This window comes from Sorex fumeus, unplaced genomic scaffold, assembly GCF_029834395.1.
Source record: "Sorex fumeus unplaced genomic scaffold, SorFum_2.1 ptg000047l, whole genome shotgun sequence".
NCBI classification, from domain to species: Eukaryota; Metazoa; Chordata; class Mammalia; order Eulipotyphla; family Soricidae; genus Sorex; species Sorex fumeus.
Genome location: NW_026606104.1, coordinates 1,317,348 through 1,342,837, shown reverse-complemented (window position 1 = coordinate 1,342,837; position 25,490 = coordinate 1,317,348). Strand labels below are relative to the sequence as shown.

At 40.9% G+C, this 25,490-nt stretch overlaps 1 protein-coding gene across 1 annotated transcript; it reads right to left on the bottom strand.

The window, feature by feature from the left end:
* Positions 1-19,068: 19,068 nt before the first annotated feature.
* CHIA (chitinase acidic) lies at positions 19,069-25,160 on the bottom strand. Its single transcript, XM_056123563.1, has 11 exons — positions 25,136-25,160; positions 24,712-24,741; positions 23,325-23,526; positions 22,763-22,819; positions 22,503-22,668; positions 22,137-22,261; positions 21,832-21,955; positions 20,954-21,139; positions 20,340-20,459; positions 20,079-20,220; positions 19,069-19,328 (listed from the first exon to the last, which is right to left on the bottom strand). The coding sequence occupies exons 1-11, from the start codon at positions 25,158-25,160 to the stop codon at positions 19,069-19,071; spliced, it is 1,437 nt and encodes a 478-aa protein (XP_055979538.1).
* Positions 25,161-25,490: the final 330 nt, after the last annotated feature.

Genomic DNA, 25,490 nt, shown 5'->3' with positions numbered 1-25,490 from the left:
AACCCTGTAACATTTCTCTCTTACACAGTCAATTAATAAAATAATGAAATCAAGGACAAAAAAATTGGGTGGGTGGGGCACACATGGAGGTGCTCAGAGCTTGTTTCCAGCTCTGTGCTCAGGAATCTCTCCTGGCAATAATCAGAGTATTTATGCAGTGCTAGAAATTTAACTGGAGTCAAACCAAGGTAATCACTATAATCCCTATACTTTCTGGACCAAGCGACTCCAAAGTACCACATTCAAAATTTAATGCTGAGACTAGCAATCTGCATAATGGAAATCTAAATATTTATATTGAATTGCCTTTTTATTTTTTTTAATTTAGGAACTGCAATACAAAGCTATTTAAAAAAATGAGTTTTAGAGGTAGGACAGATAGTACAGTGGGTAAACTGTATGTAGCTGAGCCTAGTTTGATTCCCAGCATTCCACACTGTCCCCTGAACCCAACAGGAGTGATCCCTGAGTGCAGGACAAGGAATAAGGCTTTAGGACTACTTGGTGTGTCCCAAATGCCTCCTCAAATAATAGAGTTTCAGGTCTACAGTGTTCCAACTCCAAACCCATCACTAGTGTCAGCATCCCTCCACTACTTCACAAGGTTTCCTCTCACCCCCAGCCCACCTCCTTAGTAAAACCATATATATTTTAAAATTTAATTATTTTAGTTTGGATGCCTGGCCCCAATTCGAGTAGGCTTGGAGATCTCGGCCCTGGAACCCGTGTGACTTTGTCCCTCTGCCTACTCGGATTGGGACCGGGCATCCTCCACCCCGATCCTCCAAACTCCAGTATGTGGGGGTCACACCCACCAACTGGCCCCCTGGCGCCGTGTAATCCCATCAGCGGCCAAGACTCAGAGACTATAAAAACCAGATCCCGGAACCGCGCAGCCGCAAATATTATGACATCTTATTATCTCATTCCTACTTTGGACAAACTGGCAGGTTACCGAATGTAGCCTGCCCACAGGGCAGAGTCTGGCAAACTCCCCTTGGCGTACCCAATATGCCAAATACCAGTAACAACGATGGGTCTCATTCTCCTAAAGAGCCTTGAATATAATCTCAGGGTTAGGATGAAGGAGGCGTTACTGGGGCCTGCTCGAGGCAATCGACGAATAACAGGATGATTTGTGATTTTGTTGTGTGATTTTAGTTTGGATAACCTTAAAATAGTGTTGATTTATTATTTTAATGTACAGTTACTTCATCTTTGCATCACCAAATTGTTTAAGACCCCTGACCAGAGCATAAATTGAGGCCTCCATAGTCCTGCCACCGGACTCCACGACAGGCTGTTTTCACTCGGGGTGCCCCAGAGGGGGAGGTCAGAGCCCTCTCCACTCTAAGGGACCCAGCCCCGGCAGCCAAAAACCTCCACAACCCAACCGCTTGCCATGCTCAAGGCTGTTTCCTACACGCTTGGCTGAGCCTCACATGTGAGTGAACATATTCCTGACACATCATAAGACACTCCCTACCCATTCTCCATAATTGCCACACCATATTTGATGGGGTTCAGACAGTAGACAACAAATCATAAAAGGAAATATATATATGCATATATACATATTTTCAGATATATGTATACCAAAGCTCTTATCACCCAAACTTCTTTTATTTTTATTTTTTTATTAGTGAATCACTGTGAGGTATTGTTACATACTTACAAACATTTGTGTTTGCATTTCAGTCATACAATAATCAGTTACCCATCCCTCCACCAGTGCCCATTCTCCACCACCAATGATCTCAGTATAGAATGTCTTAATGGCTCCTGCCAAAATAGAACAATCTTCACACTGTTTCCTAAAGTAAAGTAAAAGTAAGTAAAGGCCCTCCCGTTGATCATCGATTTGCTCGAGCGGGCCCAGTAACGTCTCCATTGGAGACTTTGTTGTTACTGTGTCTGGCATATCGAATACTCTCGGTAGCTTGCCGGGCTCTCCGAGAGGGGCGGAGGAATCGAACTTGGGTCGGCCATGTTGGCTGCGTGCAAGGCAGACGCCCTACCCGCTGTGCTATCGCTCCAACCCACTGTTTCCTATATGAACACTTTTTTGTAAGCATGTTCAACAGTTCTTCATAACAGACAATACAAAATATATTCTTTCAGTTGTGTTTTGAGACAGGGATTGGGGTTTGGGATGGAAATATCCTGAATTTGGTGGTGGGAAGGTATAATGGTGGTGGGAATTGGTGTTTGAATATTAAATGTAATCAAATATTGTGAACTACTTTATAAAATAATTTTTTATGTAGGAGTACTGCTATTTATTCAGCCACTGATTAGGCTGATTGAATTGTGCATAAACTCCACCTTACTTTTTTTGCCATTTTTTATAAGTTTATTTATTGAATCACCGTGAGAGCAGTTACAAAGCTTTCGGCTTATAGTCTTGGACATACGATGAAACACCCTACCTTCACCAGTGCCCATTCTCCACTACCAAAATCCCCAGTACACCCCCATCCCACACCCTCCCTCTACCTGTGGGGCAGATGATTTCCACATTACTCCCTCTCTACTTTGATTACATTCAATATTTTGACACCAGCCCCACCATTATTATTTGGGATTTTACCCCAACACTCAGATCTGCCGAAAGGGCAACAGTAGAAAATTTGTTTTCTATTGCTGGTTATGAATAACATATGTGTAAAAAACTATGCATGCTGAAGTTTGTGTGTTCATGGGCTCTCTGGATGGCCCTGTCTCACCACCTGGGTTCAGTGCTCTTGAGCCACTGTGTGTGGCCTGGATCAGGACGGCTGATGGCCAAGGGCAGATGAAGGAAGAGACGATGGCCAGGTGGTTGATCTTAGTAGAAATTTATTACAAGGAAGTTTATCCCATAGAAGAAATTTATGTTTTGGAGGGCCCAGGTTCTCTCAAACACGTGTTCCCACTTGCTAACCTCTCCACCACTGTCCATCCATCTTGCCGTCCTGCTCTCTCTTCTCTCTTCCCAGCTCTCTTGCCTCTCCAACTTCCCCTGCACTCTGGGCTGACACTGTACCCAGTCAGGTAGCAAAATCAACATAAAAAAGCCCTTCCTGAGGACTCACCTAAAATGTACTCTAAAGCCCTTCCTTACTGCCCAAGGGCAAAATACCTCCTAAGGTGTTTTTCTCTTTTCCTCAGTCCAATAACTATCAACATATCAATACTAGCTGTTGATCGTCGATTTGCTCGAGCGGGCCCAGTAACGTCTCCATTGGAGACTTTGTTGTTACTGTGTCTGGCATATCGAATACTCTCGGTAGCTTGCCGGGCTCTCGGAGAGGGGCGGAGGAATCGAACTCGGGTCGGCCATGTTGGCCGTTTGTAAGGCAAACGCCCTACCCGCTGTGCTATTGCTCCAGCCCGAGTAAGAGATAACATTGAGGCTTGTAGAACAGCTCTCCTGGGAACATCTTGCCACAGACTCATACTACAGCACTCAGGCTAGATTAATCATTCCGAACCCTAGCAGGGTCCAAATCTAGTCATTACTTTGTGAATCATGACAGCATTTGTCCATGACCAAGCTCTTTACTTATAGTTAAGCATTATGGTGCTTTGGCCAGGTCTATCTCAATGCCAGGGTAGCACATAGCTTACTGCTTGCCCTGGTTCCATCCAGTCCCTTGTCGGGACCCTGCTTTTGGGGGCTGTAGGAAGTAAAGGCAGCTGAGGCTTAGGTGAGAGAACAGATGCCCAGGAGGGAAATATTACTGAGAGTCACATTACAAAAGCATGTCTTCTTGTGTCCATACAAAAAGGACATTGCTCTGAATAAACTATGCAAAGGACATAGGAAGAAGAGAAAAACAATATTTACAAGTTAACAGAGCACAAAGAAAGAAGTTACAAATAAACACAGAGGAATGGGAGCACTGTGATAGGAGCAAGCCAATAAACCTAAACTACCTGAGAATATGCAGGAAGGACAAAAAGTGTTATCCTACACATATGATGTCATGTGGCTGCAGTAGTGGCAGCATGGTTTTGAAATTCCGAGATTTTAACAATTAAATCTGGAGGGATTTCTTGCCAAAACCTGCTGGGTTCCAAGATTTGTTGCTGAGTCTCTGGGATCATGGCTATTAAGCAGCTTGATCAGGAACCAGAGAGGCTGTTTATGGGCAGTGACTTGGGGTCTCATTGGGATGAGGAGGAAAGGGCCAGCTCCACCCCTATCCCATGAGGCTTCGCGTGTCTTGTCACCTGACTGTCCAATAGCCTCTGGAAGATGGTGACCACCAGGCCACCAGGGGGAACAGGCCAAGGCAGGAAACCTATTCCCACCTGGGGTGGCCCAGCACCGGTTACCTACTGCAGGGACCGGACGCATTTCTGCCAAAGCTGCTGGGTTCCAAGATTTGTTTCTGAGTCTCTGGGATGATGGCCATTAAGTGGCTTGATCAGGAGCCAGAGAGGCTGTTCATGGGCGGTGACACAGGGTCTCGGGGTGGGGAGAAAAGGGCCGGCTCTACCCCCATCCCGTGAGGCCCAACATGTCTCGTCACTGCAGGCCCAAAACTGACTGTCCAAAGGCCTCTGGAAGATGGCAGCCACCAACCGCCTAGGGGGAACAGGCAGAGGGACAGTACCCTTTCCCTCCTGGGGTGGCCCGACGACCATAACCTACTGCGGGATCTGGACGCATTTCTGCCAAAAGCCACTGGGTTTTGAGATTTGTTTCTGAGTCTCTGGGATCATGGCTGTTAAGCAGTTTAATCAGGAGCCAGAGAGGCCATTCATGGGCGGCAACTCGGGGTTTCATTGGGACAGGGAGGAAAGGGCCGGCTCCACCCCCATCCTGTGAGGCCCCACATGTCTCTTCACTGCAGGCCCAAACCTGACTGTCCAGTGGCCTCTAGGGGATGACGGCCACTGGGCCGCCAGCGGGAACAGGCCAAGGCACAAAACCTATTCCCACCTGGGGTGGCCTGGCATCGGTAACCTACTGCAGGGGCCGGACGCATTTCTGCCAAAAGCCGTTGGGTTTTGAGATTTGTTTCTGAGTCTCTGGGATCATGGCCGATAAGCAGTTCGATCAGGAACCAGAGAGGCCATGCCTCCAGTTGATATAGCTGAGCCAGAGGTGGTTTGTGGGTGTGTCTCCCACATACCTAATTTTTGGCCGTTTACTTTCTTGGTAAACTTTGCCCCAAGTTTTTGGGGTCTGGCCAAAAGTACAACAGCAATTTTGGGGTATCTGGAAGTCTGAAGTCATCGTCAGGCTGCTGATGCACTCGCCTCACAGGTACAGATTGACCTGCTGGCAGCACCATACCCCATTAAAAAATACGCTGACCAATGTCCTTATGTTACCACCAGCCCTTCTCTACCTTATCCCCCGATTCCATCCCTTGTTTGGCATTCTCAGTACTGTAACTGAGGGCCAAACTTTTGCCTACCTTTTGTATCCTTGTATTCCAAAAGTAAGGAATAATATCCAATATTTGTTCTCCCTCTGACTTTTTTTTTTTGCTTAATATGAAATCCTCTAGTTCCATTCAAGTCACGGTAATTTTTATCTTTTTCTGTGTCTAAAGAGTATTCTGTTGGGTATATGTAACCACAGCTTCTTATCCACTCATATGTTGTTAAACAGTTGGGTTCATTTTTGTTTGTTTTTACATGAAATTATTTGAATTTATTCATATAGGTTAGAATCATATAGCAATTAATCATTGCAAATTGACTTTTGTTGATTTGTTTTCCTCAAAGAGGAATCGAAAGAGCTATGCTTGGAATATCACGATTCACTCAAATGAGAGATAGAATCCGGAGTTCTGATCTTCGTCAACGCTCAAGAATCAGGGACGCTGTCTCATTTGCCAAGACATCAAAAATCAGATGGGCTGGACACGTAATGAGGTTTACAGACAACCACTGGACTAGAGCCATTACTGATTGGATTCCACGGGACATCAAAAGATCACGTGGACGCCCACCTACAAGATGGTCAGACTTCTTCGTCAAGAACCTGAATGATCGGTTTGAGGCTCTGCATGTTCCTAGAACGAACAGATACCATTGGGCTACGCTAGCACGCAACCGGGATGAATGGAGACGTTACTGGCACCCGCTCGAGTAAATCTATAAATAACTGGGATTAAGTGATTAAGTGATTATCAATAAAAATGTGATCTTCAATTACTTCTTTGATGACTAAATAATGTTCAGAAAGCCTACAACTTCAGTGTGTCTAATCTTAAAAGAAAACAGTTCATATCGAAACCCATTTGGGTTGTTTTTATGTTCTGGCTATTGTCTTAAGCATTGCAATGAATATGTGAATGGAAATCTGGTTCCAATCAATCAGAGTAGGTGTGACTCTTGGTCCTGCCTTTACCAAATTTTTGCATTGTCTCACTCTATGAAGGAAAGTTGGGGAAGCCTGAAAATTATTATTGTCTTGTACAAACATGTTTTTGTAATATGTCACTCACCCTGTCATTTGTAATCCTGCACAATTCCCTCTCCAACTGAAAGCACAGACCCACATATAAGTACAGTCAAAACCTTGAAAGGTGCTCAGTTTTTGAAGATGACTGATGAGATCACGTGAACCCCAAATAAATATACAGGATAAAGAAAGCACTCACAATCTCAGCATCAAAGAAACCAATACTCCATCAAAAATTTGGGGAAAGGGTCTGAAAGATAGTACGGGGGGTAAGGTGCATGCATTGCACACAACCAACACAGGTTTAATCCCCTGTATGGCATATGGCCTTCTGAACACCTCCAGGAGTGATATCTGAACATAAAGCCAGGAGTAAGTCCTGAGCACAGCTTAGAGTGGCTCAAAAGCAAAATTAAAAAATGGGGAGAGGAGCTGAACGATGCTCTCACGAAGAGAACAAATGACAATCATTAAGTATATGGAAAAGTATTCATCATCATTTATTATCAGGGAAATCCAAATCAAAACTACAAGTCCAACTACAAAACTACAAAAGTGAGAATGACATATATTAAAAAGACTATATTATGAAGTCCTTCAGACTTACTCCCATCCTTATCCGGCCCTTTTCAATGATGACTCCTATGGTGACACAGGCCTTTTTTGTCTCCAGACTTTTATAACCCCATTAAGTTTGAGTACAACCACTGTGTGTCAACTTATTTTGGTTTCAATTGTTAAAAGTGAAAGTAGATTTCAACAAATATAATCATTTCTATCTAATAGGGAAGAAATAAGAAAAAAGGATCTAAACAATGATAAAATAATAAAAGGAATTCAAGTGTGAAGTTAACAATAAATATCTGCTAGTAGAAAAAAAAGACTATAAAGAACCAGTTTTCAGTGAGGGGGATGCACTGTCTTCTTATTTTAACTAGGCTAGTTTAGGTCCAGACTGAATGACTTGAGACGTTCCCCTCAAGTACCCAAGAGAATACAATTGAGTCAAACTCAGAATTGTGTCAAGTCAAGGTTAAGTAAAGGATTTGCAAAACCAAGTGATAGGATCAGTAGCCTTAAGTTTAGTCTATTCAGCACAACCAGATCCAGATCTAGGAAAGTATTTTCTATTGAATTTGGCACTAATGATCCTAAATAAAATAACTTCAGATAAAACATTGCTTATTAATAGTGCCTTTAGAGCTCCAAGTTTCCATCAAATTTAATTTTCAACTGAAAATCAGTGCTTACTTGTTGGAAATAATTACTGCTATCATAAAGGTAAGAGGTAAAGGCCCTCCCGTTGATCGTCGATTTGCTCGAGCGGGCCCAGTAACGTCTCCATTGGAGACTTTGTTGTTACTGTGTCTGGCATATCGAATACTCTCGGTAGCTTGCCGGGCTCTCCGAGAGGGGCGGAGGAATCAAACTCGGGTCGGCCATGTTGGCCGCTGGTAAGGCGAACGCCCTACCCGCTGTGCTATCGCTCCAGCCCCACTGCTATCATAAGATCTGTAAAGTAAGGGTTTCAAGTCTTAGCATTTTGTATCCATTAATGTGCTTTAATATATTTTTAAAATTCATGACATAGGTGGCCTCTCATTATTTGCTAGTAATGTACAAATGCAATTAGCAGATGGTTTTAGTCATATGTTAAGTATGAATTTAACAGGCAGAAAACAGCAAATCTGCTTCTAGAATTGGTAAAAACTTTGATAGTTTCCAGAGGGAAAGGAAAGTGGAAAGGGGGGAATGAAGAGAGGACTCATTTTGGTAGGATAATGGCACTAGAACTTTGGTGGTAGGTATGGTGATAACTACACACATATAGAGGTATGAAACTAAACTCCTGGAATTCTACAATATAATAAACAAATAATAACAATACAATGAAAAAATTTTCAACTTACAAAAATAAATAATTCTCGCAACATTATTAAGCATGCTTATTTCATTTTAATTTCATTTCATCATCCTGTTATTCGTCGATTGCCTCGAGCAGGCCCCAGTAACGTCTCTTTCATCCTAACCCTGAGATTATATTCAAGGCTCTTTAGGAGAATGAGACCCATCATTGTTACTGGTATTTGACATATTTGGTATGCCACAGGGAGTTTGCCAGACTCTGCCCTGTGGGCAGGCTACATTCGATAGCCTGTAAGTTTGTCCAAAGTAGGAATGAGATAATAAGATGTCCTAAAAAGATGTCCTGATAAGATGTTGCGCAGCCGTATTCGCGGCCATGCAGTTCCGGGAACTGGACTTTATAGTCTCTGAGTCTTGGCCATTGATGGGATTACACAGCGCCATTAGTAATTATTATTAGTGTAAATAATAGTGCTTATTAGTGTAAATAATTTACTGTGCATATGTTTTATTTATTTATGGAATGATATGATTTCTCAGGGGTTATTTTTGGCTCTGAGCTCAGGAATCAGTTCTGGTGGGCTCAGGGGACCATATGAGGTGCTGGGATCGAACCCAGGGTTGGCTGCGTGCAAGACAAATGCCCTACCCGCTGTACTATCTCTCTAACCCCTACAAAAGACTGTTTAAATAACGTGTTTTCATATCCATATCCTTAATATATTGGAGTAGTTGTTTATTATTTTCATAAAGACTGCATCAACTTACATTCCCACCAACATTGTATGAATGTTCCCTTTTCTTTGCATCATCACCAACTCTTGTCTCTTCTTCCCCTATAAGAGTGTGAAATAATATCTTCTTATTGTTTTGATATGCAGTTTCCTAATAGTAAGCACTGATGATATTTTTTATGTATCTGCTGATTATGTATATCTTATTTGGTGAAATACCTATATAAGTCCTCTGCTCATTTTAAAATCAAGTTGTTTGGAGATATTTTTGGTTCAGTTATACGTGTTCTGTATTTTGAAATTTAACCCCTTTTTCTGTATGTATGTATGTATTGCATACATACAAATATGTGAATTGCAAATATTTTTTGTTTTGTTTTGTTTTGTTTTGGGGCCATACCTGTTGGTGCTGAGGGCTTAGTCCTGGCTCTGAGCTCAGGAATCACTCCTGGCATGGCTCAGAGGACCATCTAGAATGCTGGGGACCACTTATATTTTCTTCTATATGTTTTATGGTTTCATGTCATATATCTATGTTCAATTCAGTTTGAATTAAGTCTTGTATATAGAATTAGATAGTGGCTATACTTCATTCTTTTGCTTATTGCTGCCAATTGCTTCAACATTATAAGAGACTTTCTTTTCTCCACTGTATGCTTTCAGCTTCTTTGTTGAAAATTTGTTTTCTGTGCATGTGGCACGTAAGCTTATTTATAGCTCTCAATTCTGTTCTACATATGCATGTATCTGTTTTTACCCCAAACCATGCTGTTTAATTCCTAAAGCCTTATAGTACAGTTTAAAGTCAACAGTTTAAAGACCTCCAGGACCAGCCACCACCATGCTGAGACCACTCTCCGCACACATGAAGGTACTGGCAGAGGGATAAAGTCACGCGGGTTCCGGGGCCAAGATCTCCAAGCCTACTCGGATTTGGGCCGAGCATCCTCCACCCAGATCCTCCAAATTCCAGTAGGCGGGGGTCACACCCACCAACTGGCCCCCTGGCGCCGGGTAATCCCATCAACGGCCAAGACTCAGAGACTATAAAAACCAGCTCCTGGAACCGCACGGCTGCATTTGCAGCCGAGCCATCTTATTATGCCATCTTATTATCTCATTCCTACTTTGGACAAACTGGCAGGCTACCGAATGTAGCCTGCCCACACGGCAGAGTCTGGCAAACTCCCCGTGGTGTACCCAATATGCCAAATACCAGTAACAATGATGGGTCTCATTCTCCTAAAGAGCCTTGAATATAATCTCAGGGCTAGGATGAAGGAGACACTACTGGGGCCTGCTCGAGGCAATCGGCCAATAACAGGATGATTTGTGATTTGTGATTTGTGAAAGTCAATTGATAGCTCAGTTTTTGTTCCTACCTCTTAGAATTGAATTGGCTACTTGAGATCTTTATACTGTATGTTATTTTATATGATATTTTAAAATAAAACATCACTTTATTTTGACAAGTGCAGTTTCTTTATGCTATCTATTTTCTTAAAGGTAAAGGTAAAGGTAAAGGCCCTCCCGTTGATCATCGATTTGCTCAAGCGTGCCCAGTAACGTCTCCATTGGAGACTTTGTTGTTACTGTGTCTGGCATATCGAATACTCTCTGTAGCTTGCCGGGCTCTCCGAGAGGGGTGGAGGAATCGATCTATTTTCTTAATTGAACAAAAAGAAAACAAAACCACTATTCTGTGGGATTATAATAAGGAGTCTATGCATTATTTTTATTTTATTTTTAATTTCTAAAAATTACTTCATAAACTAGAGGAAGAACTACATTTAGAATCTTACTGAGAAAGAATAAAGTTTTGAAGAAGTGGTAAATTTCCTTTAGAAGCATAACTGAAAACATATCTGAGGTCAACTGGGAAAAGGTTTTTTATAATAAATGAAGAATTTTTTGGCCATTAAAATATCTTTGAGCCCATTTTATTTTCACTAGTATTCCAAGAGAGAGGCAAGTTATATTTTGTTATTCCTATATACAGATGAGGAACTTATAGTTTAAGTTTGACAAAGTTACACTCTCAGATGTATATACTGAAATCAAGCTCAGAGCTTCTGATTCCTAGAACCAAGTTGTATTTAATTAATTAATTTAGCTTTTTCTTGACAAATTCTGTATTTACACTAATGAAGTCAAATATTGTCTTATCCCTTGCAGCGACTTGATTATATTTATTAATTTATGTGGAGTGTTTCACATGAAAGAACACAAGTCAAGTCTCATTCATTTTGTGTTTGGGAACTTGGTTTTATAAATAACCCTCTCCACAACTCTTTGGTGCAAAAGTTTTATAGGCACAACTTGCATTTCATGTTAATTATAGTTATCTGTGTCTGTTAATAAGTATATGCCTTGGAAGTAGGTACTATATTTTACTCATCTTTATATATTTATGGATAGCACAACTCTTGGCACTTTGAGTATCTATACATTTTGTCATTTCGATCAACCTCCTAAAGAGACTGTTAATTATCAAGGAGGTGATAATTATCTACTAAACCTTGTCTCATCTTTTGAACTGTTAGTGCACCTCACTAAAGTTTTTTAATGTTATGCTAATTCCGTTGAAAACTTCTATGACTGCTACTTCACAGAAAAATGAATTATTTTTAGACAGGACAAATAATGGCCACAGAGTTTTGAAAAAAAATTCTTGTAAAACAAAGAATGGTTTCTGATAGATGGATATCTCATTTTCCTGAGGCATATTGAAGACGAGTCTCATTCATAAAGAATTAAAAAGCACTGATAGGAACATCACACAAACCAGAAGTTATCTTGTTTGGCCAGGGTTACCTAATATTAGGCTAGACTCCTTACAGAATAAATGTGATTGGCACAAAGACTCTATAAAGCTCAATAGATCTTTTTTGCCAGGTGCAGTGCAAGATTCAAGCAACAATAGATTAATGACTGCAACGTTTCTCCCAAGTCAGTGCCAATGACAGACCTAGTTCCATCCCAGAGCAGGAAAATATGGCCTTCAAGGCTGGAGAGATAGTACAGCAGGGAGTGTGTTGGCCTTGCATGTGGCTGACTGGAGTTCAATACCCAGCATTCCATATGGTCCCCTGAGCACCGCCAGGAGTAATTCCTGATTACAGAGCCAGAAATAACCCCTGAGCATCACTGGGTATGAAGAAAGAAAAAAGAAAGAAAGAAAGAAAGAAGGAAGGAAGGAAGGAAGGAAGGAAGGAAGGAAGGAAGGAAGGAAGGAAGGAAAGAAAGACGGAAAGAAGGAAGGAAGAAAGGAAGGAAGGAAGATCCCTTCCTAGCCTTCTAGTATTTGGGACCTAGGATTCTTAACTGTCAGTTGAACTCATGAATATTAGATTGCATAATTTATTAGAATATTCCAAAACATTAGTGACATTTGGAGACACCATAATGGCCAATAACTTGCTGCACACAATTCTGAGTGGTAGATTTAATATCATGAAGGTTAGCTGAACAGTCTGCCACTTTTGGGAGCTGATTCTAAAAATGTGGGGAAACTGAAGTGACAATTCTCCTGGAGGAAATAGTGCAAGATAGTCAAAATGCATTACAACCTGGATTGAAATATTTTCTTCCTACACAGCAGAGGAGTTTTTCTTCTTTTATAAATGTTAAAGACATTTTCCGATACCTGGGACCATAAATAGGTGGAAATCCTCCATCTACACTTTTCCGTTTTGACATTCATGTGATAGTTGAAGCACTTTATTTGCACACCAATACCAGAAAAAGAAAAGCAGTGCCCCAAAGTAGAACTTTGTGCCCTGAGCAGGATAAAAGTGTGTGTATAGTTGCTTTGGGATATAACATAAAGAGCAGATAGAGATATCACTGTATCACTGTATCACTGTTCTCCTTCTGTTCATCGATTTTCTCGAGTGGGCGCCAGTAACGTATCTATTTGTCCCAGTCCTGAGATTTTAGGAACCTCTCCTTACTTGTCCTTCCCAACGCTGCTGTATTGAAGGCTCTTCCAGAGTCAGGGGAATGAGTCCCATTATTGTTACTGTTTCTGGCATATTGAATACACCACAAGTAGCTTGCCAGGATCTCCGAGAGGGATGGAGGCTAAGACCATATGTAAGAGAATACAAGCAAGTATGTTAATACACATGTGTGCTGCTTTAGGCACATCAATTGGCTAGACTATAAGAGGTTGTGTGGCCGCGAATGCAGCTGCATGCTTCTGGGAGCTTTGTTTTATAGTCTCTGGATCTTGGCCATTGATAGGATTACATGGCGCTATGGGCAGTTTGTGAGTGTGACTGTCAAACTACTGGAAAACTGGGGGCTTGGGTGGAGGAGGCCCAGCCCCGATCCAAGCAGGCTTGGAGAGCTGAGCCACAGGTCCTGCATACCTGGGTTCCTTTGCTGGTTCCTTCATGTGTGATGCTCGTCGAGCATGTGGAGAGTGGACTTGAGCATGGCTGTGGCTGGGTTCTGGAGGTTTTTGGCTGCCAGGGTTCTGCTTGGGGTGGGGAGGGAAACTCAACCCTCCCCTCTCTGAGGGGCCCGGGTGAGGACAGCCTGTTTCATGGGCTGGAGATTCTGCATCACTCTCTTCTGGGAGCTTTGTTTTATAGTCTCTGGATCTTGGCTGTTGATGGGATTACATGGCACCAGGGCAAGAGATAACACTGACCCAAATTAGTCTCCACTTGTCCCTTACCAAATGATGCAGTCCTGATTTCATAGTTACTGAGAGTATCAGAGTAAAAGGAATGTTCATCGATTTGCTCGAGCCGGCACCAATAACGTCTCACAACAAATTGTGAGACTTGTTGTTACTGTTTTGGGCATATCAAATACATCACGAGTAGCTTGCCAGGCTTTGCCATGTGGGTGAAATACTCTCGGTAGCTTGCTGGGTTCTCTGAGAGTGCCGGAGGAATCAAACATGGGTCAGCTGCATGTAAGGCAAATGCCCTACCTGCTGTGCTATCACTCCATGTGTAATAGAAGGAATAAAAATAGAAAAATACGGAATGAAATACCTGAATGAGACCCCCAAATCACAGTTGTTCAGTATTAATAAGCTTCCTGTGTTCCTAGGTTCCTAACATATGGCCAAGAACAGATGGACTCTTGCTTAGAATGGCTTTGTTTTGGAACATTTATAACATTGGGCAAACAATTGAGTTACCCTAGCACTTGGAAGTGAGCACCAGGATTAGTAATTTGTCTTTGAGCCAACTTCTCTGCATTCGTTTCCTTTCCTCCTGTGTGGTTAATAAGAGACTTGAAATAGCAGTCATATGAGGGTTTAATACTGTCTTTGCCTACTTGGACTGGCAGGATAAAAATACCATAGTCTGGTTACTTAAAAAAGAGAAATTAATTTTCTTTCAGTCTTGGAGTCTGGAAGTACAAGATCAAGATTCTAAAAGGGCTTGGTTTCTGGCAAAGGTTTCTTCTTATATTGCAGACAGCTGCCTTCTGACTCTTTCCTCATGTGGGAGAGAGAATAAGAGCTCTGGTATCTCTCCCTGTTATATATGGGCATTAGTTCTAATGGATCGAGGCCCCACCCTATGTTCACTTAACTGTAATTACCTCCTTAAAAACTTTCTTTCCAATTTATTCACAGCAGACTATGGAGTCACCATATGATTATTCAGGGCATAACTTGCCTTTAGCAAGTTTTACAATAGTAAATGGAAGTTCTTCTGGATGGAAGATAGTCCAGCGGTTCGGGAGGATGACCCGGGTTAGATTCCCAGCACCACATGGCCCCTGAGCATCTCTGGGTGCAGCATTAGAGTTCCCCATCTTGGCTTGGGTATCCCCCCCCCGCAGCAGGGCCTGAACAGCATTACATTCTCAGGCCTCCGCACTTATGACTCTTCCTGAGAACTACTTGGGGAGCCCCCTTGCCAAAATAAGGTTTTTTTTTAGAAACCAGAGAGGTAGTACATCATGTAAGATGCTTGCTTTGCATGCAACTGACCCAGGTTCAATCCCCAACAACCCATATGATCCCCTAAACACCATAATAAGTTATTCCTGAGTACAGAGCCGAGAGTACCCACCCTGAGCATCACCAGGTGTGGTCCCAAAACAAAAAAATAATAAGTTTTCTTTAATAACTTTTCATGTATGAGGAGTATCTGCAGATAGAAAGACAACTTCCTCAAATCATCAAGTAAGGAGGCATCAGGAAATGACGACTACAACCTACCGGTGCTAAGCTAATTGATACACCATTTTACTTCCATTCTGTTAGAAATGGGGTATTACTTTGAATCTCTTGTCAATTGTGTAGACTTACTGCCCTCCAATCTTTTCTCTGTCTTAACTAAGTAATCAATTAATGATATATTCTTTTTTAGAAATCACCAAGAGGACCCCCACAAGCTGTTTCTTTTCCATAAACAAAAATAGAAACTATCATTTTTTTCATCATGTGTGGAGTCTATCTAAAATCTATAATCACATAGACTTCTAAGATAAAATATCAAAAGGCCCCTTGATTTGGTCAATCTTTTTTTGAGATAATCTTTGCTATCATGGGGGATTAATCACCTAAATAACATGACCTTGAGACTTTTCTCTCTTTTTTCCCCCATTTAATTGGGGTATAGAGCACCTTAATATTCTAATGCCCTGTGCTATCTTACCTGACTTCTATAATCCCAGGATGATAGTAAAAAATATAGCCTATTTTATGATCCTGCTCACATTAAGACCATATAAAATAACTGACTTTCAGCGAGTGTTTCCAAACTGTACTTTCATCAGAGATGCTGGTTTGGTCTCCCCTCAGTTTTCAAAGGAAAACCAACATGATCTTGGGTCATTAGTAATAGATACGAAGGGTAGTCTTGGTGATCCTAATTATGAGCATATATATTCTAATTTTAATTTTTAGTTTTTTATAAAAATTTCTATTTCTAAAATGTTTATTTTGATTCCAAGCCTTCATTGTTTTTGAGATGATTAGGATTACTCATGTCTGGCTGTGGTACTCACACATTTAGTGGTGGTACTCACTAAGGGTCACACATCAGTTTGTGGTGCTTCCACTCAGCCTCAGTGAGCATTGAGTATTGCATTTCTTTAATTGTGCTTGCAAATGTGCTCACCAGGTGCCCCCCTCTTTAGTGGTGTGCTCATGTGCATTTTCATTGTTGTGCTCATTGGAGAGTACCATCATGCTCACACAAATGCTCACCAGGGGTCTTCCACCCAACCTATGGTACCCTCACATCTTTTAGTGGTGCTTACCGGGCTCACACCTCTTTTAGTTGTAGTGCTCACACATACATGACTGTGGTGTAAATAGAACTTTTTGGAGTACAAGAGATCATCCATAGCAGAGCTTCAAGGTTCAAACAGCAAAGCTGCTGACATCAGGCTCAGTGAATATGGAGCCATGAGGGGATTGAATTTGCAACCTTACATTTGAAAGCAGGCTTCCAAACCCACAGAGAAGTCCCCCCAGAGCCCCATCATCAGTCACTTCTAATACTCTGAAGCCTCAGGAACTTGGGGAATTAATTCCTGTACCTGTGAAAGCCAGAATAATCTTAGAATGTAATGGTCATAACATTTTAGAAAGATTTTTTGATCTCAAATTACTCAGGTCATTTCTAGAAGACTGTAATAGATATGTAAGCCTTACAATGAGTTTCTCCTTCATGCTTTTATTGCCAGTCTTATTTTATTTTTAATTATTATTTAATCATTATATTTTAATAATAACAAATATGATTGTTTTGGGGAGACCCCTGCTGTGCTCTGGGATTAATCCTGACTATGTTCTTAGGAGCGATAGCACAGCAGGTAGGGCATTCGCCTTACAAGCGGCCAACATGGCCGACCCGAGTTCGATTCCTCCGCCCCTCTCGGAGAGCCCGGCAAGCTACCGAGAGTATTCGATATGCCAGACACAGTAACAACAAAGTCTCCAATGGAGACATTACTGGGCCCGCTCGAGCAAATCGATGATCAACGGGAGGGCCTTTACTTTACTTTTTACTTTATGTTCTTAGGCATCACTCTAGTAGTGCTTCGGGGACCATATGTGGTTCTCAGATGGAACTCAGGTTGGCTACATGCTAGGAAAATGCCTTCTCCACTGTACTATCTCTCTGGATCCAGCGTCAGCTTCTTGAACCAATAGTAAAATAATTAAGGGTGACAGGTTAAACAGCATGTGCCTAGGTTTTCTATAAAAGAGCTAACGGGAAAAACTGAGATTGAAGGAACAGCAGGTGAATTGTCTTACAATGACCTCTAGTTTGGGAACAGCACATAAAAAAATTATAAATTGAGGTCTGAGAGGCATCTGGGTCATGGACATTGGTCTTTTAAAGTTTCTTAATTATTTAAGATCCAAATTCTTCCTGGTGAAACTGATGAGTTAAAAAATCTCATATTTCTTTTGTAATTCAAGAAAGCTAATATTTAATGAAATATCAAAAATAGACTAGAATTTGGGGCTGGAGAAATAACAGAGCGAGTAGGACATTTTGCCTTGCAAGCGGCCAACCCGGGTTCGGTTCCCAGCATCCCATATGGTCCCCCGAGCACCGCCAGGAGTGATTCCTGAGTGCAGAACCAGGAGTCACCCCTGAGCATCGCTGGGTGTGACCCAAAAAGAAAAAAAAGACTAGAATTCAAATAAAGTCATTATTCTACTTTAAAAGATTCAAATATTCCTTTATTAGAAGAAAAATCAAAATCCTTACAGATCTTACTTAACTGAGGTGTCAGCAAGCAAATTGCACCAACCCTAGTTTTTGTATGATAGCCTGGTAGTTAAGAATGATTTACACATTTTTAAAAATTATGGGTGGCTAAAAATTAAAACAATGTTTTGTGAGGTGAAAAATACACAAATTTCAAATTTTATGTCCATAAATAACCCTTCACATACTGTCTTGAGCTGCTTTCATATGGCTACAACAGCAGGGGTGAGTGATTGTGACAGAGACCATATGGCCCACAAAACTCAACATATTTACTAGCTGCAGCTTCATGGAAAAATTTTGCCAACCCTTTTTCTATACAACCTGCTCTCCTGACTACGTCTCCTATACCTTCTTCCACTTCTTCTGCCCTCAGAACCTTTTCTTTAACCATACACTTCTTTCATTTCTTCAGAACGTCAGAGAGTTTTCTCTCCTTTGGGACTTTGCATTGATCTTTCCCTTTGGCAAAAGCACCATTCCTTAGAAAATCACTAATCTGATAGCTTTCCTTCCTTCACTTATTTGCAGGTCCAGTATAAAATCGGACGTCCTGCTCAGACATTAATATGGAATTTCAAGACACCTGCAGCACAGCATTAAATGAAAGACAAAGGTCCTTTGCACTCTCTCACTATCTGGGATCAAAACCACAGCCTCCTCCCATAACTGGCAAGAATTCTCTAGATAATGTCCAACTCTATCAGGTCATGGAGCCTGGTAACTGTTGGATGCTGGCAATCATGAATCCTGATCACTTTCCACACTCTCTCCAATTTGGAATAGAGTTCTTCTTGAATGCTAGAGACTGTATACTCCTCCTTACCATTTCAATTGGTGAAACATAGGGTCCCTAATCCTCATCCAGTCCCACATGGAGCACCAGAAATAATAGAGTCTTTACCATCTGCAGATAATTTATATGTGAAGACAGGGAGGAAAAAGTTTTTAAAAATATTTCCAATAGGGAAAATACAGCATTTTGAGATATTTCTACAAAGGAATGTTTCCACATATATATTTATTTATGGGTTCTTATCTGAGATCTTATATCTTTTCTCTTCCTATCTTTAGATGAATACAAGTTTTAAGAATGAAAAAAACTAAGCATTTTTCTTGAATCCCTCTGTTCCTTGCCACTCAGTATCTGTTAAAATAGTTATGCATGTTACAGGTGCTCACGATAGAAACTGCATGATTAGTGGGCTGGTGAATGAAGAATATACCCTTGGGAAACAGATTAATCACATCTGAGATCCTGCATTAAATAATCAGAAGCCAATCATAGTTGTGCTCACTCCTTTATTGTGCAACACTTTCTGAGATGGAGTAACTACTGTGGCATCATACAAACATATCACCAATTGCAGCAAGAGCAGGAAGGATCAAAAACGAGGCCAGCCTGGCAGTGCTGAAGGAAAGTTTGTCCATTCAGACAGTTGTAGAAAGCATTTCTGTTAGTGGGATCTGGGTACAGGCCATTGGCCTTGCTGGCACAGAATCCACTGCCACCAGAGCTGCCCCCAGAGCTGCCCCCAGAGCTGCCCCCAGAGCTGCCACCGCCTGTGCTGGGAGCTTCGGTGATGGGAGGAATGGGCTGGTCTGGAGCTTTGCAAGCTGAAAGAAAGAAACCAGATCTTGAATGTCCCAGTTATAGTCGGGGATGCTAGCATGTAATATATATCTTAAATCATGTTCTTAGCTCTTCCTCCCGTAGCTCTGCATATTTCAGAAGAGCAAATTTTTGTGGGAGGGGAGGCATACTTGGCTGTGCTCACAGAATCATATGTGGTGCTAGAGATTGAACCAAGGTCAGTGACATGGAGGGAAAGTGCCCTACACACTGTCCTAACTCTCTGCCCCCCTCTGCATATTTTAGCTTCCCAATACTTCCCCTTCCTTCTTTGCCTCTCAACCCCTTCTTTAACTTTTATGGGATAGTTCATTTTTAATTCCTTTATAGCACTCAAGTGCTATAAAATTTCTCATTGTCACAACCTCAAATGTTTTAATCCTTTATGTGGTAATTTAATCACACAATATCTTTCTTCTTATTTATCTTTATAATCACATCTTGTCCATCATATATGTAATAGAGATTATGACTGATGTATTTGGGATCCCTTATGAATGTACAGCATATGGGATGAACATAGCTATATAAGACACACTTAAAAATTGCTTGAGAAATAAACAAATAAATGGTGGAAACCCCTATTTGATCACTCAACCATGAAGGAAGCTTTACCAAATATGAAAGGAGCAATAGGCATAAAGTTACTTGTAAAATGATTCCTGAACTTAAAAAAGTCTTTGAAATTTCTTTTAGATTTAAAGTTTGTGGTTTATTCTCAATATCTAACTTACTTGCACTCCGCAGGCCTAGGGCATCCTTCAGGGTGTTGATCAGAGGGTATTTGCCCTGGTTGCAGAAATTCCCAGTGAAGTCATCCAAATCAATGGCCCAAACCATAGCACCTCCAAAGTTATTCTTCTTAAGCCAATCAGCCTGTTATTGGTAATCAGAGAGAAATTCAATTAAGCTTTTATGTCAAGGCCAATGTATGGTTCTAGGTTCAAAAAAGGAACAAACTAACAGATAACAACAGTACACAGAAAAGAGTCTACCTTAACTTTGAAGCTCTTGGTGTTATCATATCCAACCCACTCGTTGCCTTTGTAAGCATAGGGGACTTCCTCGGAAGCTTCCCACATTTGAGTAGCCCCATCCTTAAGGAAGTTACAGATCTAAAAAGATATAAGAAAATGGTTAAAAGGTAGGGAAGGTGTCTAGGTCACAGGGGCAAAAGATAGTGAGGGAAGTAAAAGGCACATGTGAAAGCTATTTGGAAACGAAATCCAATCATTCTATCAATACATTTTTCTTTAAGATCATTTAAGATTTTGACACTGTCAAAAATAGTTCACTTAAATTTGATGTGGAGAGAAACTTTCATATCAAATACCTTGGCAGTCAGTTTAAAAGGGCCCTAGATTAATAAAATGTCCTTGAATATATATATATATATATATATATATATTTATCATTCTATTTAGAATCCAGAATAAATGACTCTTGTGATGATCCATCTAAAATAGTGCAACATGAATGCTTATTTTACCTGCCCTTTCAAAAGCCAAGAGATCTGCTTTTGGTCCTAATTGCTGAGGCCAAATATGTTTACTATTGTTTATATTGTTATATTGATGGATCAGAACAATACTATTTGTAGGTAACATACCTCATAGTAAGCCCAGAAACCATCCTGCCTGGTATAGGGTCCAGCAGGGCCAGGGCCAGTGGTAGGAGCACCAATTCCATGAATGGACGGGTTGCTCAGGATGAAGTTGTGACCATAAGTTGGGAATCCAACGATGAGCTTCTCAGCTGGGGCCCCATTGTTCTTCCAGTAATTCATGGCATAGTCCTAGAATAACTTTAGGTTAGCAAGAGGCTCCATACATTCAATAACTTAGTAATTATTAGCTAAGCTCTTCGGGTATGGTTGTACCTGTTGTACATAATATTTGCAGCAAATTTTAGATTCCCATTGACATGCCTGTGTTGAATTTATATCTAAACAAATTCAATTAATGTCAATATGAATACTTGATCCCTTCTTATTAAAAATGTGTCAGAAAAATATACAAGTCCCTGGGTTTGATTTCTAGAAAAGAGAAAAGGACATAGATTTTATGTGTGCAATTTTCCTGACAGTATCCAAAGATGAATGTCTAAAATTATCTATGCTACCTAGATATAGGATATTAGAAGAGTAAAAAAATATATAAAGCAAAAGGGGAACAAGAAAAGTAGAAAGATGGAACAATACATTTAATGTATTGAAGTATTTATAATGGTATATATTTTATTTAAAGACATTGTCTTCTATTTTTTCTTATCTGAGAAAATTATCAGTGCAGTACTGATTACCTGGTGAATTGTAAGTGGAAATGAAAACAAATTAGAAGCTTCCCATACTTGAGTAACCCCATCTTTAAGGATGTCAATATAATTTCCCTTTTGAAAAATGAAATTTAAGATGCCTTTCTCCCCCAGATCTCCATGTGACTGGCAGCATCATTCCTGGCCTGCACCTGCAGTTGTGCAGGTACTTACCACATTGAGGTAGGCGTTGCTGCCAGTGTCAGTTGGGTATTTGTAGAGGGGACTGTTCTCACCAGTGTAGCCCTCCCAGGAGCCATGGAAGTCATAGGTCATGACATGAATGAAGTCCAAGTACCTGAGGTGAAATAAAGGCTTTTAACACCTTTCTGCACGTCATCTCCTATTTTTATGCAGGCAAAGGGATACCATTTCTAAAGGCACCCAAACAATGTCTCTTGGCAGCATGGTAGAATTAAAACAAATCTGTATGGTACAATGATACCTATAGGAGGAGGAAAATCTAGAGCATTACTCACTGGGACAGCTGAGGGATATCATAACCAGACTCAATATTGGAGATGCCAGCAGCTACAGCAGCAGTGACCATCAGTCTGGGCCTGTTGACTTGCTTAGCTTCCTGCTCAAAAGCTTCACGCATTTCCTAGACAAACGTAGGGGAAATTGTATTAAAAAAAAAAAACCTCTTTATTGATCTCATGACTACTTTTTTTTTAATTAATCTCTTCCATCCATTATTTTTTAATACCGTCCATAGAATAATGTCTTTAGATCCTTATGTCCTCTGAGAATGTAAAGGAACTAAGTTTTCTGAAAACTTAAGCAGTTTGATAAGAGACCTCATCGAGTGATTTTCAGTCCAAATAATATGTGATGTTGCTCACCTTCACCAGAACGGTGAAGAGGTGCTTGTCCTGGGGAGGGCTCCCACGGGAACCTGGATACTCCCAGTCAAAATCCAGCCCATCGAACCCATACTGGCGCAGGAATTTGATGACTGAAGTAATGAAAGTCTGGCGGTTCTCAGGAGTGGAAACCATGGTGGTGAAGCTGAGGAGATCCAAAGGTGGCAGCAAGGTGAGACTCTGGAGCCCCAATTCCTTGCAGTAAAATCAACGTAAAAAATTCACCTGGAAGAACTTACGGAGCAGTTCCAAAGTTCCAGCCACCAATAGCCAGGAGAGTTTTCAGTTGACTATTTCTGAGTAGAAAGGAGCAAAAGATGCATCAGAACAAATGGAAAGGATATCATTTCAACATCACCTATAATAATGATTCAATAGGAAAAGACTTTTGTGGCCTCTTTACTTGTTTTCTTCATGTTCATTTTCATTTCCTAAATTGCGAGAGTGGTTGGTGTAGTTAACCTCAGGTGTGTATGCTTAATGTCGATTGCAAAGCTCCTAAAGACTGAGTGCTTCATCAATGCCCGCCTTCAAGTGAAAGACTGTTTTTATTTGAATTTGCAGTATTTGAGCTTTTCTAAATCTCTCTTGGCAACTTAGATGGATTCTAATCGACAACCATGTCCCAGAAGTGAAACAATCCCTTTACCATTAAAATCAACACTGTCATGGAAATAATAAGAAAGCTTGGGATTTATCTGTGTGCTGATGTTTACTGCTTGGCTTATTTCACATTTCAGCCTGGAGGTTTTCTTTGAAGTTTCCCTGAAGGTTTTGAACCTCAGTTCTTTCCATACTTACTTGTTTTTCAGGCCATTGAAAGATTGGTAAAGGGTGACATCATTCCATTCGATGGTGGTGATCTCATTGTTTTTCATCCCAGCAAAGGCATAGATCAGGTGGGTACAAAGACAGGGGTCAATGTCTTCAGGCTTGAAGCGCCCCAGGCCAGGCCTATACTGGGCCCAATTGGTGAAGTAGCATGTCAGGTGGTAGGCAGAACCTGTTTACCCAGAGGAAGAGGGTAGGAAGATTACACATAGAACCCCCTGAGGAGTTTAAATTGCTTCAGAAACCACAGATTTCCAAATGACTTTCTTCTTTAAGTCTCAAAAGGAAGTGGGTTGGGGAAGATCTGGATGAGATTCCTGTATGGTGCAGTAAACCCATAATTAGCAGGTGAATTGGGGCTAAATTTAACTCTTCATGTTTGCTCTGCTCCTTAAAGAAATCTTAGAAATTCCAGCCTTTAGCTGAAAGGAAACCTGAAAACTGGAAAGCTCTGATTTTGATGTACTCTAGCCTTTCTACATGTTAATAATAGCAATTACTGATGCTTATTCCATACTTGTCTGTGCTAACCACTACTCTGAGTAATTTACTTCAATTCACTCATTAATCTTCACCCAAATATTATGAGGTAGGCACAATTATTTCTATATAACTCATTAGGAAACTGAAATACAGAAAGGATAATGGTATCAGTCTGGTAGGTACATGTATCTGTCTCCCTGAGTAATAATTCTATCCAGATGGAAATGAACTTTCTACTAAGAGCCATGGGAGCTGGCTTCTGGTTTAGTTCGCTTTGAACTCCAGAGAAAAGTTAAATGGCTCAGTTGTCTCAGTTAACTAGACAATGAAATGTACTAATGCCGTTCCTCTTTATCTCTCAGAAATTATTTGTTTTAAAGACTCAATAAGATAATAAATTGAAAAGTGCTTTAATTGAACAGGAGGTTAACTATGTAGATATCTCTCCAGCTTAATTTTTTTAGTTGTTAACATGTATCAGTAAAATACCTTCTAAATTCAACTTTGAGATGTCCAGGCCAATAGCCCCATCCCTTTAAACTTGGCTAGGGAATTTTAAACTCTCAAAAAGCTTAATATTCTTTTGTTTGAAGGACAGAGAACCATGCTGAAATTCCAAATTATGAAGAAACTGAGAAGGAATTGGGCTGGAGCGATAGCACAGCGGGTAGGGCGTTTGCCTTGCACGCAGCCAATATGGCCGACCCGAGTTCGATTCCTCCGCCCCTCTCGGAGAGCCCGGCAAGCTACCGAGAGTATTCGATATGCCAGACACAGCAACAACAAAAGTCTCCAATGGAGACGTTACTGGGCCCGCTCGAGCAAGAAACTGAGAAGGAATAATATAATGGTCCATCCCGAGAAAGGCACATACCTATCTCAGCTGCCAGCACAAGAAGTAGACCTGAAAGAAACAGAGAGAATGAGAGTAGCTATTAACAAAACAGCATTTTGTTCTTGCACTAATATTCAGCATCAGGAAACTTTTCTTTCATTTCACTCTTTGAGTCCTTTTAAGACCCTTTGCAAACTCTCCAGCCCACTGAAACTCAGAATTTCTTCTAAAAACACAATCTCTATATTCCATTCATAAAACCACTGGAGGCCCTTAAATATCCAAGGTCAAATGAAGGGATAGCAGTGCAAAGCTAACACCAGGGAAGAACTGCCTGACCCTGTACCATTGCTAAAAGCAATCATCTCAGGAGATTTGCCTTGAATTCAAAAGAAAATTTTGAGGGGCAGGAAAATAAGAGGGAGAGTATGGCTCAGACACAAGAGTTCTGATGCTCCCTTACCAGTGAGGAGGGTCAGCTTGGTCATCTTGCCTCAATAATAGAGACTGCTCTGTTCAACCTGCCTTTTATACACTCTTCCGCCTCTCCTGTGACCTATCAGATTTTCCTTTCTCTGTCTCTAAAGTAAATGTTGATATTGGTAGTACTTACAAAGCTCATATAGACTTAAGTGCTCATTCTTGACAGAAAAACAATGTTATCTGAATTTAACTTTACAAAAAGAATTGAATGAAGTCCAGAAGCCATATCAAAACACTCCATTATTGGAGTCATTTAAATAGCACAAAATGGTCTATGCATAGTGGATTCTACTCTGAATTGTGATGCAACTTGGTGACTATTTCATACTCTTTCA